The sequence below is a fragment of the Salvelinus sp. IW2-2015 genome, linkage group LG31, assembly GCF_002910315.2.
Source record: "Salvelinus sp. IW2-2015 linkage group LG31, ASM291031v2, whole genome shotgun sequence".
Classification (NCBI taxonomy): Eukaryota; Metazoa; Chordata; class Actinopteri; order Salmoniformes; family Salmonidae; genus Salvelinus; species Salvelinus sp. IW2-2015.
In genome coordinates, this window is record NC_036870.1 from 28,304,823 (window position 1) to 28,320,624 (window position 15,802).

General features: G+C 45.7%; 1 protein-coding gene across 1 annotated transcript in view; it reads left to right on the top strand.

Moving 5' to 3' along the window:
• Positions 1 to 7,509: 7,509 nt before the first annotated feature.
• LOC111955699 (protein tyrosine phosphatase type IVA 3) overlaps positions 7,510 to 15,802 on the top strand; it is a 30,530-nt gene continuing 22,237 nt past the window's right edge. The window contains 3 exon segments of the mRNA XM_070436481.1: positions 7,510 to 7,530; positions 7,532 to 7,567; positions 8,284 to 8,376. Of these exon segments, the coding sequence (XP_070292582.1) occupies positions 7,510 to 7,530; positions 7,532 to 7,567; positions 8,284 to 8,376 (150 nt within the window).

Here is a 15,802-nt window from a genome sequence, read left to right on the forward strand (position 1 = left end):
CAAACGACCAACCCCTCATCACTGTCAAACGCTCCCAAAACACTTTCTGCGAGCAGGCCTTTTTCTAACGCCTGCCCGGGTGCCTGGAAGGATATTGACCTTCTCCCGTCAGTGAGGATTGCCTGGTTCATTCTTTAAAAGTTACTTCCTCACCATATTAGACAAGCATGCCTCCGTTCAAAAACTGCGAACCAAGAAAAGTATAGCCCTTGTGTTACTCCAGACCTGGACTGCCCTCGACCAGCACACAAAAACATCTGTGGCGAACTGCAAATAGCATCGAAGAGGCCCCCGCGATATGCAACTGTTTCAGGGGAAGTCAGGAACCAATACACGCAGTCAGTCAGGGCAAAGGCCAGCTTTTTCAAGCAGAAATTGCATCCTGTAGCTCCTAACTCAAAAAAGTTCTGGGATACTGGTAAAGTCCATGGAAAACAAGAGCACGCTCCTCCCAGCTGCCCACTGCACTGAGGCTAGGTAACACGGTCACCACTGATAAAGTCGTGATAATCGAAAACTTCAACAAAACATCTTCCAATGGCTGGCATGCCTTCCTCCTGGCGACTCCAACCTGGCCAACAGCCCCGCCCCTCCCGCTGCTACTCGCCCAGCTCCCCAGCTTCTCCTTTACCCAAATCCAGATAGGCAGATGTTCTGAAAGACTGGGAAAACCTGGACGCCATACAATCAGCTGGGCTTGACAACTGGACCCCTATTTCTGAAACTGTCCGCCGGCCATTGTCGCGACCCCTATTCACCAAGCCTGTTTCACCTCTCCTTACGTACTCATCTGAGATCCCAGGATGGAAAGCTGCCGCGTGCCATCCCCTCTTCAAAGGGGAGACACCCTGGACCCAAACTGTTACAGACCTATATCCATCCTGCCCTGCATCTAAGGTTCGAAAGCCAAGTCAACAAACAGGATCACTGACCATCTCGAATCTCACCGTACTTCTCCGCTGTGCAATCCGGTTTCCGAGTCCGGTCACAGGTCACCTCAGCACGCTCAAGGTGACTAACGATATCATAACGCCTCGATAAAAGACGATTACTGTGCAGCGTCTTCATCGACCTGGCCAAGGCTTTCCGACTCTGTCAATCACCATATTCTTATCGGCAGACTCAGTAGCTCGTTTTTCTAATGAACGCCTTGCCTGGTTCACCAACTACTTGCAGACAGAGTTCAGTGTGTCAAATCGGAGGGCATGTTGTCCGGTCCTCTGGCAGTCTTATGGGGGTACCACAAGGGTCATCTCCGGCCGACTCTTTTCCTCTGTAACATCAATGATGTTGGCTCTTGCTGCGGGGCGATCCCTGATCCACCTCTACGCAGACGGAACAATTGTCTATATACTTCCGGACCTTCTTGGAACTGTGGCTATCTAACCTCCAACGAGCTTTCAATGCCATACAACACTCCTTCCGTTGGCCTTCCAACTGCTCTTAAACGCTAGTAACCAACTGCAGCTTTTCAACCGGTCCGCTGCCTGCACCCGCACGCCCGACTAGCATCACCACCCTGGACGGTTCCGACCTAGCATATGTGGACATCTATAAGTACCTAGGTGTCTGGCCTAGACTGGCAAACTTCCTTCCAGACTCATATCAAACATCTTCCAATCCAAAATCAAATCAAGAATCGGCTTTCTATTCGACAACAAGCCTCCTTCACTCAACGCCGCCAACTTTACCTACGTAAAACTGACTATCCGACCGATCCTCGACTTCCGCGATGTCATACTACAAAATACTTCCATACTCTACTCAGCAAAACTGGATGCAGTTTATCACAAGTGCCATTCGTTTTTGTTACTAAACAGCACCTTATACGACCCACCACTGCGACCTGTATGCCCTAGTCGGCTGGCCCTCGCTACATGTTCGTCGTCAGACCCACTGGCTCCAGGTCATCTACAAGGCTATGCTAGGTAAGTTGCCGCCTTATCTCAGTTCCCTGGTCACGATGGCGTACACCCACCGCAGCACGCGCTCCAGCAGGTGTATCTCACTGATCATCCCTAAAGCAAAAACCTCATTTGGACGCCTTTCCTTCCAGTTCTCTGCTGCCTGCGACTGGAACGAATTGCAAAAATCTCTGAAGTTGGAGACTTTTATCTCCCTCAACATTTAAAATCTGCTATCCGAGCAGCTAACCGATCGCTGCAGCTGTACAGAAGTCCATCCTGTAAACTACCACCCAATTTACCTACCTCACCCCCATACGCTTTATTTATTTACTTTTCTGCTCTTTTGCACACAGTATCTCTTCTTGCACATGATCACTGATGATTTATCACTCCAGTGTTAATCTGCAAATTGTAATTATTCGATTTATTGCCTACCTCATGCCTTTTGCACCACATTGTATATAGATTCTCTTTTTTTTCTTACCATGTTATTGACTTGTTTATTGTTTACTCCATGTGTAACTCTGTGTTGTCTGTTCACACTGCTATGCTTTATCTTGGCCAGGTCGCAGTTGCAAATGAGAACTTGTTCTCAACTAGCCTACCTGGTTAAAATAAAGGTGAAATAAAAAAAAAAATAAAAAAATAAAAAAGTGAGAAGAATAAGAGCACCACATTGAAGCTGCCCAGCAAAACTCGTTGGGGTGGTGTTGTCTTCATGTTTGACAGTCTCCTTGAGGGGAAGGAGTCTCTCCAAGAAATGGCCATATCACAGTCTGCCGATATGGACAACCCCATCAAGAGGATCCGCCTGGATTATGCCTAAAACTCCTGAAACCTATAGCAGTAGCCATTGCATGAATTGAGGGAGACAATGCCATCCTGTCTGATGTTTAGACTCTCTTGCAGAAATCCGTACTGCCCTGCCACTTAACTGTTGCTCCAAGCAGAGGAAACTGCAGTTCTGAAATACATCAAAAAGCGTGAAGACGTCTGCCATCTCAAAGATGGCGTAGCAGTTGGACGTCTTTTTGTCTTGTCCCGTCCCATGTATATATCGTTTTCTTCGTATATATTCGTATATATACAAAATATATACATTTTTAATCTCAATTTCCATCTACGGACTGAACATGCTCTCCTGCAACCCACCTCACCCAATGTGGTATGGATCTTCTATTTTTATAACTTTAGAACCAGAACCCCCATCAGCAGCTAGCCAGCTAACTAGCTAGTGGTCAGTTAGCCACTGCTAGCGGTCATCACCCGTTAACTTGGACATCAGCCAGCCTCAGCCCGGTCAATTCCTACCAGTCTGCACAGCGCGATATAACCCAGAGCATATCAGACTGCTTTTTCTCTACCACAATCTCCAGATTCCTACCGCAGCTCTGAACCTTTACACCGGATCATCACTGTTAGCTGCTATCAGAGTGGCTACTCTTTGGCTAACGTCTCTTCCCAAAGCAAGCACCAGTTAGCCTGGAGCTAGCCTGGAGCTAGGCCCATCTCCCGGCTAGCCGAAAAGGTCCATCAGCCAATTCTTGGGTACAATACCTATTTTGCCAATTGGCCTGGACCCCTTTACTGCCGACACAGAGCCCCGCCGATCCATCACGACTGGTCTGCCGACGTAACCGTCCGAGGGGTTTCAACAGGCTCTTCCGTTCCGATGTCCCCCGGAGGCCCATCTGCTAGCCTGCTAGCCCCAGCCCGCTAGCTGTCTGAATCGCCGTGTCTCTAGTCACAGGACCCTATGATCACTCGGCTAAACGTGCTCTCCCTAATGTCAATATGCCTTGTCTATTGCTGTTTTGGTTAAGTGATTATTGTCTTATTCACTGTAGAGCCTCCAGCCTTGCTCAATATGCTTTGCTAGCCCTTTTGTTCCACCCCCACCACATGCGGTGACCTCACCTGGCTTAAATGGTGCCTCTAGAGACAAAACCTCTCTCATCGTCACTCAATGCCTAGGTTTACCTCCACTGTACTCACATCCATCCATACATTATGCCTTGAATCTATTCTTCTGCGCCCAGAAATCTGCTACTTTTACTCTCTTTCCGAACGCAACTAGACGAACAGTTTTATAGCCTTTAGCCGTTACCCTTATCCTACTCCTCCTCTGTCCTCTGGTGATGTAGAGGTAATCCCGGTCCTGCATTGCCTAGCTCCACTCCCATTCCCAGGTGCTCTCATTTGTTGACTTCTGTAACCGTAAAGCCTGGTTTCATGCATGTTAACTTAGAAGCCTCCTCCCTAAGTTTGGTTTATTCACTGCTTTAGCACACTCCGCCAACCCGGATGTCCTAGCCGTGTCTGAATCCTGGCTTAGGAAGGCCACCAAAAATCCTGAAATTTCCATCCCTAACTATAACATTTCTGACAAGATAGAACTGCCAGAGGGGGCGGAGTTAGCCTGCAGAGTTCTGTCATGCTATCCAAGTCTGTGCCCAAACAATTCGAGCTTCTACTTATAAAAATCCACCTTTCCAGAAACAAGTCTCTAAACGTTGTCACTTGTTATATGACCCCCTTTAGCCGCAAGCTGTGCCCTGGACACCATATGTGAATGATTGCCCCCCATCTATCTTCAGAGTACATACAGTGGGAGAACAAGTATTTGATACACTGCCGATTTTGCAGGTTTTCCTACTTACAAAGCATGTAGCAGGTCTGTAATTTCATCATAGGTACACTTCAACTGTGAGAGACGGAATCTAAAACAAAAATCCAGAAAATCACATTGTATGATTTTTAAGTAATTCATTTGCATTTTATTGCATGACATAAGGTTAATAAAGGTGAAATAAAAATGAAATAAAAGCCCATACACGCTGCAGCGTACATGTTGGACCCCAAGTATGCTGGCAGAGCATCCTGTCTGGTGCAGAGTTCAACAAGGCCTATGGTGTCTCACTACCGTGTCTCACCACCTTGGCCTGGATGAGGCAAGGTTCTTGGCAGTCTGGCGAAGTACACTTCAAGCAAGGGCTTTGGGATGGAGATGCAATATGGCAGTCGTGCCAACATATCTCATCAGCCACCTGGTGGAAGGGACTTTGTGAATCTGAGGCTCTATCCCCTGTTGCCTCCATCATCCTCCAATCCACCAACATCAGCCACCTCAGAGCGCAACTGGTCCTTGTTTGGGAACACACAGCCAAAGGCACACAATAGGCTGACCAATACAGGGTTGAAAAATTGGTGGCCATCCAGGCAAATTTGAGGCTTTTTGAGCCTGACAACGAGCCATCCTAAACAAGGTTGGAAAGTGACAGTGAAGATGAGGCCTCAGTCTGATGTTCACAGAGGTGGTCATTGAGGAGGTCCAGGGAGAAGACATGGAAGCCTGAGAGGAAGGACAACCAAGCTCTTTAGTTTCTAGCTATAATTTACAGATGTATGTTGAAAACGTTTTTGGGAGATGTGATGGATCATTCAATTTCCCTTCTTTTGTTTGTTCAGTGAAATCATCCATGTGAGAGTGAACACATTAATTCATGTTCAATTTATAACTAAACATTTTTTTTCTTCCAATTGGAACGATTTAACATTTGCAGTTATGTATACTTAAGGTTAATGTTTCTGTCTCATATGATATGGTAAATATATCCAATGCAAAAAAATCTACATTTAAATTGTATAATATTAATTTGCATAATTTCCGTTAATTCCCATATATTTCCCACGGAGAGTTTCCACCTCTGAATATTCCCCAAAATGTGCAACCCTACCTCTCATAACCTCTACGAACTCGGGCGACATGAATGCGTCAAGTAGAATAATTAAATACAATTAAGATAGTTGACAGAAAGTTTTAAGACATTCTTTCACAATGTTGATTTTCGTGCTGCAAGTGAGCAACTTTTAGCGGTTTCAGGGAAATACTGAGATGAGAACTGAAAATAAAAATGGGGTGGAATATATAGTTGGGGTGGCTCTCCCTCCCTCTCGTATGAGTAGAGGAGGCTGTGTCTGATTTGCTGTGATAGGAGTTGCAGACCGACAGAGTGTAGCGGAGTAGGCTACAATGTGCTACGTGCCATAAATCAAGTCTGAACTGTCTCAACCGAGTCTGAGAAAAAGGCATTTTGGTTTCGGCTGTATTCTATTGGGAACAACAGCCTGAATTCCGATCAGGGAGCTGCGTAAGGTAAGCGGCACCGGAGGGGATAGAGCAACGAGAGAAGAGGTAGAGACGGGCGCATAAACTCGTTTGGCACATAGGTCTCTTCTCTCATTATTAATCAGCGTGCGCTTGTTATTCGAGGTTCTATGTAGGGTTTTATTATCGACCCTGTACAAACTGAACGCTGTTCCGCAAGATAACTGTTTGGTCTGTCTGTGTCGTATTCATTATTCGAGGAGCAGTTGGAAAATTTTGTGGGATGGGACCAGAGCCATATTCTAAATATATGGTATGATGTGGACTAGTATTATGTTTTGTTCACACCGGAGTTTTTAACTCGCAGGAGTGAACAAAGGTGCGCCTTTTTTTGGGGGGTGGGGTGTTGTCGCTCTTTTTGATTGCACAGATTAACTTTATATCCTCAAAATATAGTTCAATCTGTATAAGTGTGTGTGTCATCAATGCAATGTTCCAACAATGCATTAGCTGTAGGCTAATAATGTTATTATTGAATCCAGGATGGATGTGGGCAATTGTAAAGAATGTTTTTCAATGTTATTTTTTTGCACAGAATAAGTATTGTAGTTGGTAGAAGCAGATGATAAAGTCAGTTTTATGTGATATTTTTAAATAATTGGCATGCTTGTTATTATGTTGATTCCAGCAAATCTAATGTAGCAAATTAGTTAAGGAAATGAAAACAGTGACTGGAGGTGAAATGAATGCCCTTGTTGCTCATTGAAACATTAACCATTATTTGATGTTGCACATCATCAGTTATTTACATAGTGCTAGTGGGGAATGAGAGAAAGCGAGGGAAACATCATTGTGTAATCAGTTCTACAGTCAGGAGGCAGCCAATATCTTGTTTGTCTCAGATTTATCAGGGAAACTCTCTTCTGTCTGTTTTGCCCCTTCCCCTTTGGCTCCACCAGTTGTACACCCTTGGCGCTGTGCTTTTGATGGCGTTCTGCAGAAGACTGGAGACTACTGTCACGCTCAACATCCCAGGGCATAGGCTGATCCAGGGGAGGATGCCCACGCTCTGCCTTCTCCGCCTACTACCGCTGCACTGAAGGGCTCCCTGCCTCCCAGGACTCTCCACCCCTTAGATCTCTCACCATAAGACCCTCTCTCAGGAACTCTAATGGGTGATTGGACTAACTATCCACTACTCTTCAGTGAAAGCCCCAAGACCGTGGCTACGCCTCGCTTCCCATCTAACACAACCATAGTGACAACCAGAGATCGACCAACCCGAGGACGGATCTTTTCAAAGAGGGAAAGGACTGAGAAGAGGATCGAAGAGGAGTTTTCGGAGGAGTTTAGCCCACCAGCTACCGTGGCGTCCGTGGTCCACCAGTTTGTGTCCCCTGTGCGTCCTGTCCGTGTTCGCTGCTCCCCAGCTGGGAACGTTGTTCAACATGGCCCGTATGAACCGCCGGCGCCGGCCAGGTGTGCTACAAGAACATGCGGCTACTCATCACGCACACACCCCACCAACTCCACCCTGAACAGCTTCATCGAGGTGAGGACTGCTCTATCCAGCCCTCTCTTTCTCAATTGTTCTTTTCTCTCCTTTATCTCTCCTTATCTTCTCATCCTCCCTCTTTATTCTCTCTCTGTTCTCTCTCTCTCTGTTCTCTCTCTCTCTGTTCTCTCTCTCTCCTCCTTTCTCTCTCCCTGTTCTCTTCCCTGTTCTCTCTCTCTGTCTCTCTCCCTCTGTTCTCTCTCTCTGTTCTCTCTCTCTGCTCCCTCTCTCTCTGTCTCTCTCTGTCTCTCTCTCTCTCTCTCTCTGTGTTGTGTTCACGCGCCGCTTTGGTTGCACTACTACATTATTTCGATCCTGCTCCAAGCCCCTCCTCCCCACACTGTTTCTACACTGATAAAAACAGTACAGAGGGATGATAACAACAGTGCGCTCGCAGGCTCCTGATTTCACAAAGCCTCCGTTTCTATGGCGACTTGTCCTGGTGCCACCTTCGGACAACCAGGCGGTGAGAGGAGGTAGACACAGACAGAACCCTTCAAAATAACTCGATCAGACTCCTGTTTGTTTGTTTACTCCTGTTCTACCATATGAACATGTGCATGCAGACATATAGGCTATATTTTGGTAAACATACGGCGTACCCCCCCCCCCCCCCTCACACCACGGTGTGAGTTACTTTTAACCAACTTGTCCCCTCCCTCCCCCACACACAGTGTGAGTTACTTTTAACCTAACATGCCCCCCCCCCTGAGGACCTTAAGAAGTACGGAGCCACGACGGTGGTGAGAGTGTGTGAGGTCACCTATGACAAGGCTCCGCTGGAGAAGGACGGCATCACCGTGGTGGTGAGTACAGACACAGGGTCACATGTCCTCACATTTCCCTGTGAAGAGTAGAGGGGAGTGTCTCAGACAAGACTTCCTTACTGATTCCCCGAAAGACATGCGAGGGAGGGAAGGAGGGGCAGAGTGTTACCAAACAAACTGCGCTGTGTTCAGTGGGGGCTGAGGTAGATGGGGGGCACAATTCCTGGAGCACACCCGGTCCTTATATGCACGTAAACACCAGGCACACATGCATGCATAAATACTGATTACACCCAACATCCTGATAACAAGCCATACCCCTTCGAAGACTCATCTGGGTCACCCCTAAACACACAACTCGGACCAGTATCTGAACTCGAAGACACACTGTTTCTGATTCCCATACGTCAACGTTCCATCGTTGCCATGGCAGCTGCAGAGCCTGGTTTACTCCGCACGGCCCACATCTCCATTTTTTTCTCTCTCATTACGTAAGCACTAAATCTTGTCGCCAGACACTTCCACCCAAATGGGAGAAGAGTCTGGTGTACCAATGTGTCAAACTTGGCCTTTGTTAGTCAATACAGAAAGATATTTGCTTTATCTCCCACAAAACACAATGATGACAAATACTTTACTCAGTAGGTCACACCCATTGATTCTATGGTCAATCCCACTAAGGCCAACTTTTAATCGTTGATATCCCAGTCTTGTATGCGCCGTGCGCAAGTATGCCTGGGGACGAGGTTAAGTAAACACAAGACCTGGATTTTTGTTTATGTGAAGGACATACTTAGCTTTCTGCCTGAGCCTGGAAACATTGAGGATCATGGCAATTGGCAATAGCTCTCCAGCAATCCAGAAAACCGAAGTGAATGCCTGGGAGGGGGTAGCCTTGTCTGGGGGGCGTCATGCACCCGAAAAATCTGAGGGGGCACAAAGTACGTGAGGACGGCTGAGGGGATGTCTGGAGTGCCCCCAGGCCCTCTGTCCTGAAGTTGGAGAATTTAGAATTTTTCAAACACTCTGCAGCTCTGCAGAGTGGTCACTAGCTGGACAGCACAATCTGATTCTAACCTTAACCACACTGCTAACCCTAATGCCTAACCCTAACCTTAAATTAAGATTTCATCTTTTGTTCATATTTTGTGATAGAGCCAATATTGACTTTGCCTTTGCCCCATCTAACGCCCAGTTCTGCCTCCAGCGGCAAGATTCAAATCAAAATGTTTATTGTCACATGTGCCGAATACAACAGTGAAATGCTTACTTAGAAGCCCTTAACCAACAATGCTTTAAGAAGTTAAGAAAAAAAATACAAATAAGTGTACTTTTTTTTGTTGGTAAAAGTAACAAATAATTAAACTGCAGCAGTAAAATAACAAGTGAAGGCTATATACAGGCGGTTACCGTGTGGGGGCACTGGTTAGTCGAGGTATATGTACATGTAGGAGTTAAAGTGACATGCATAGATTATAGCAGCAGCGTAAAGAGGGTCTGGGTAGCCCTTTGATTAGCTATTCAGGAGTCTTAATGGCTTGGGGGTAGAAGCTGTTAAGAAGCCTTTTTGGACCTCGACTTTGGTGCTTCCGGTCCGCTTGCCGTGCGGTAAGCAGAGAGAACAGTCTATGACTAGGGTGGCTGGAGTCTTTGACAATTTTTAGGCCTTCCTCTGACACGCCTGATATAGAGGTCCTGGTTGACAGGGAGCTTGACCCCAGTGATGTACTGGGCCGTATGTTCTACCCTCTGTAGTGTCTTGCGGTCAAAGGCGCGAGCAGTTGCCATACCAGGCAGTGCTGGAACCAGTCAGGATGCTCTCGATGGTGCAGCTGTAGAATCTTTTTTGAGGATCTGAAGAAACATCCAAATCTTTTCAACTCCCTGAGGGGAATAGGCTTTTTTCGTGCCCTCTTCACAACTGTCTTAGTGTGTTTGGACCATGGTAGTTTGGTTGATGTGGACACCAAGGAACTTGAAGCTCTCAACCTGCTCCACTACATCCCTGTCGATGAGAATGGGGGTGTGCTCGGTCCTCCTTTTCCTGTAGTCCACAATCATCTCCTTTGTCTTGATCACGTTGAGGGAGAGGTTTGTTGTCCTGCCCCCACACGACCAGGTCTCTGAACCACTCCTATAGGCTGTTCTCATCGGTGATCAGGCCTACCACTGTTGTGTCATCGGCAAACGTGTTGTTGGTGTTGGTGGTACGTGCCTGGCCATGCAGTCATGAGTGAACAGGGAGTACAGGAGGGGACTGAGCACGCACCCTGAGGGGCCCCGTGTTGAGGATCAGCGTTGCGGATGTGTTGTTCCCTACCCTGCTAGAAAAACAGTCCTGTAACTTAACATCTGCTTCATCTGGCCACTTTCTCATTGACCGAGCACTGGTGCTCCTGCTTTAGTTTTTTGTCAAGGAGGGAATCAGGAGGATAGAATTATATTCAGATTTACCAAATGGAGGCGAGGGAGAGCTTTGTACGCGTCTGTGTGGAGGAAAGGTGGTCTAGTTTTTTTCTCCCTCTGGTGCATATTAACATGCTGATAGAAATTGGTAAAACTGATTTGAGTTTCCCTCCATTAATGTCCCAGCCACTAGGAGTGCCGCCTCTGGATGAGCATTCTCCTGTTTGCTTATGGCCTTATACAGCTCATTGAGTGCGGTCTTAGTGCCAGCATCGGTCGCGGTGGTATATAGACAGCTATGAAAATATAGATGTAAATAGATCGCTCCTGCTGTCTCTAGAGAGGTTGAAAACAGCAGGTCTGGGACAAGGTAGCACGTCCGGTGAACAGGTCAGGGTTCCATAGCCGCAGGCAGAACAGTTGAAACTGGAGCAGCAGCACGGCCAGGTGGACTCGGGGACAGCAAGGAGTCAATCAGGCCAGGTAGTCCTGAGGCATGGTCCTAGGCTCAGGTCCTCCGAGAGAGAGAAAGAAAGAAAGAGAGAATTAGAGAGAGCAATACATTAAATTAACACAGGACACCGGATAAGACAGGAGAAATACTCCAGATATAAAGACTGACCCTAGCTCCCCGAGACACAAGACTACTGCAGCATAAATACTGGAGGCTGAGACAGGAGGGGTCGGGAGACACTGTGGCCCCATCCGACGATACCCCGGACAGGGCCAAACAGGAAGGATATAACCCCACCCACTTTGCCAAAGCACAGCCCCGCACCACTAAGGGATATCTTCAACCACCAACTTACCATCCTGAGACAAGGCCGAGTATAGCCCACAAAGATCTCCGCCACGGCACAACCCAAGGGGGTGCGCCAACCCAGACAGGAAGATCACGTCAGTGACTTAACCCACTCAAGTGACGCACCCCTCCTAGGGACGGCATGGAAGAGCACCAGTAAGCCAGTGACTCAGCCCCTGTAATAGTGTTAGAGGCAGAGAATCCCAGTGGAGAGAGGGGAACCGGCCAGGCAGAGCAGCAAGGGCGGTTCGTTGCTTTCCGTTCACCTTCACACTCCTGGGCCAGACTACACTCAATCATAGGACCTACTGAAGAGATGTGTCTTCAATAAAGATTTAAAGGTTGAGACATAGTCTGCGTCTCTCACATGGGTAGGCAGATCATTCCATAAAAATGGAGTTCTTATAGGAGAAGCCCTGCCACCAGCAGGGTTTGCTTTGAATTCTAGGGACAGTTAGGAGGCTGCGTCTTGTGACCGTAGCGTACGTGTAGGTATGTACGGCCGGACCAAATCGGAAAAAGATAGGTAGGAACAAGCCCATGAATGCTTTGTAGGTTAGCAGTAAACCTTGAAATCAGCCCTTGCCTTAACAGGAAGCCAGTGTAGAGAGGCTAGCACTGGAGTAAATATGATCAAATTGTTTGGTTCTATTCAAGATTTTAGCAGCCGTGTTTAGCACTAACTGAAGTTTATTTAGTGCTTTATCTGGGTAGCCGGAAAGTAAGCATTGCAGTAGTCTAACCTAGAAGTGACAAAAGCATGGATACATTTTTCTGCATCATTTTTGGACAGAAAGTTTCAGATTTTGCATGTTACTTAGATGGAAAAAAGCTGTCCTTGAAACAATCTTGATATGTTCGTCAAAAGAAAGATCAGGGTCCAGAGTACGCCGAGATCCTTCAGTTTTTTTGAGACGACTGTACACATCAAGATTAATTAACAGATAATCTCTTTGTTTCTTGGGACCTACAATAAGCATCTCTGTTTTGTCCGAGTTTAAAAGTAGAACATTCCTTATGTCTGAAACACAGGCTTCCAGCGAGGGCAATTTTGGGGCTTCACCATGTTTCATCGAAATGTACAGCTGGTGTGTCATCCGCATAGCAGTGAAAGTTAACATTATGTTTCCGAAGGTAAATATATAGTGAAATTAATAGTGGTCCTAAAACGGAACCTTGAGGAACACCGAAATTTACAGTTGATTTGTCAGAGGACAAACCATTCACAGAGACAAACTGATATCATTCCGACAGATAAGATCTAAACCAGGCCAGAACTTTTCCGTGTAGACCAATTTGGGTTTCCAATCTCTCCAAAAGAATGTGGTGATCGACGGTATCAAAAGCAGCACCAAGGTCTAGGAGCATGAGACAGATGCAAGGCATGAGGACAGATGCAGAGCACAAGGGCAGATGCAGAGCCTCGGTCTGACGCAATTAAAAGGTCATTTGCCATCTTCACAAGTGCAGTCTCAGTGCTTTGATGGGGTCTAAAACCAGACTGAAGCGTTTCGTATACATTGTTTATATTTCAGGAAGGCAGTGAGTTGCTGTGCAACAGCTTTTTTAATTTTTTTTTGAGAGGAATGGGAGATTCAATATAGGCCGATAGTCTTTTATATTTTCTGGGTCAAGGTTTGGCTTTTTCAAGAGAGGCTTTATTACTGCCACTTTTAGTGAGTTTGGACAAAATCTGGTGGATAGAGACCGTTATAATGTTCAACATAGGAGGGCCAAGCACAGGAAGCAGCTCTTCAGTAGTTTAGTTGGAATAGGGTCCAGTATGCAGCTTGAAGGTTTAGAGCCATGATTATTTTCATCATTGTGTCAAGAGATATAGTACTAAAACACTAGCCGGTGTTTTAGTAGCCTGAAATGGCTTCTTGGTAGCTAGTTGGCTGGGCTAGCTAAAGCCAACTTCATACAATTGCTAGGTGGCTAGTAGATTACAGATGCATTTATTTTAAACAGGACAAATCTGAAGATGCACGTGTCCCTGTGCCCCTATGGGAATGACACCTCTGCTACCCCCACCCTCTCCTTTATCTCTGTAGGGATATTGGGGAAATCTGGAGAGATCTAGTCAAAGGGCTCGTACTCTATTAACCTCTCTGGGTAGGTGGGACGCAATCGTCCCACCTGGCCAATAGCCAGGGAAATACAGAGCGCCATATTCAAATAAAATTAATAAAAATCAAACTTTCATTAAATCACACATGTAAGATACCAATTAAAGCTACACTCGTTGTGAATCCAGCCAACATGTCAGATTTCAAAAAGGCTTTTCGGCGAAAGCATAAGATGCTATTATCTGATTATAGCACAACAGTAAACAAAGAGTAGCATATTTCAACACTGCAGGCACGACAACAAAACGCAGAAAAAAAATATAATTCATGCCTTACCTTTGACGAACTTCTTTGTTGGCACTCCAATATGTCCCATAAACATAAATGGTCCTTTGTTCGATTAATTCCGTCGATATATATCCAAAATGTCAATTTATTTGGCGCGTTTCATCCAGAAAAAACACAGCTTCCACTTGCGCAACATCACTACAAAATATATCAAAAGTTACATGTTAAACTTTACCAAAAACATTTCAAACTACTTTTGTAGTACAACGTTAGGTATTTTTAAACGTTAATAATCGATCAAATATGAAGACGGGATGATCTGTGTTCAATACAAAAAGAAAACAAACTGACGCAACTTTTCTGGTAATGTGCCTCTCAAACAATTTACTTCAAGTGACCCTCATTTTAAGATGGCCGTACTTCTTCATTACACAAAGAAAAAACCTCAACCAATTTCCAAAGACTGGACACCAGTGGAAGCAGAAACTGCAAACAAGTCCCTTAGAAAATCTGGTGTCCCAATGAAACCATTGAAAAGACAGTGACCTAAAAAAAAATCTGAATGGTTTGGTCCTCGGGGTTTTGCCTGGCTACGGATAAGTTCTGTTATACTCACAGACATGATTCAAACAGTTTTAGAAACTTCAGAGTGTTTTCTATCCAAATCTACTAATAATATGCATATTTTATATTCTGGGGATGAGTAGCATGCAGTTGAATTTGGGCATGCTATTTATCCAAAAGTGAAAATGCTGCCCCCTACCCCGAAGAAGTTTTAAGCAATCAGCTGTCCAGTGCCCCAAAATATTGACAACAACAATGAAGCTAGGGCCAGACAGATGGATAGAGCTGTACTCTGTTATCATAGCTCTATCTGTCTGGCCTGCAGGGTGTTTTGCCTAGAACTCCACTCACATGGACGGAGACCTGGGAGGATGGCTGTTCTTCTTAAAGGCTGCTTCAACTGTTGAATAACTGTTGTAATAGGGAAGAAACAGGTGATGTGAAGTTTTTCAGTTGAAGTGTGAACTCAATTGGGATATCACTGTTAACTAGGAATTGATTATAGTGAATTGTATGTTTATTCAATGTCTCCACTGCGATTTGATGCTCTGGAGGCAGTGAGTTGCCTTGGCTACAGGATTTCACAGCTAGGGTCTCATAATTGGATAGTTAATGTGAACAGTATGTTCTGTGTGTTGAGAGCATGGTATTGGAGCAGGTCATCTTGTATCTATGACATTCTAAAAAGCATTCCGAGGTCACGTTGACCGGAACGGAACCCTGTGTGTGTGTGCGCCAGTATGCGAGGTGCGCATGCGCGTGATCATACCTCGTTTCTGAAGTTAGCCAATGCTGCTGTTGTTCCTGCCCTGTTGAGCCCATATTACCTCAGCCAACATCATGCAGCAGCTTACAACATGTACTACACTGCAAATATTTAGCCTTCAGGAGCTGATGCTAGAAAGCCTAGGAAAACAGTAAGACACGGCCCAAGGCAAATAAATAGCCTAACCTCCAAATGAGAGATGGTCTGTTTTGGTGGTGGCTGCCGCCCCAGCTGCCTGGTAGGATTATGTGTGTGTGCGTGCGTGCGTACACGTGTGTGGGCTTTGTGGGGGTAAGAGACTCTTGGTCTCTGCTTCCTCATCAAAGGCCAACTCCCTCCTCTCTTAGGTGCTACCATGGTAATTCCACACTGTTTAATATAAATGACACACCTACAGTACCAGTCAAAAGTTTGGGCACACCTACTCATTCCAGGGTTTTTCTTTATTTTTACTATTTTTTACATTGTAAAATAATAGTGAAGGATTTTTTTTTATGACATAACACATGGAATCATGTAGTAACCAAAAAAGTTTAGTTTAAAAAAAATCAAAATAGATGTTTGTAATTG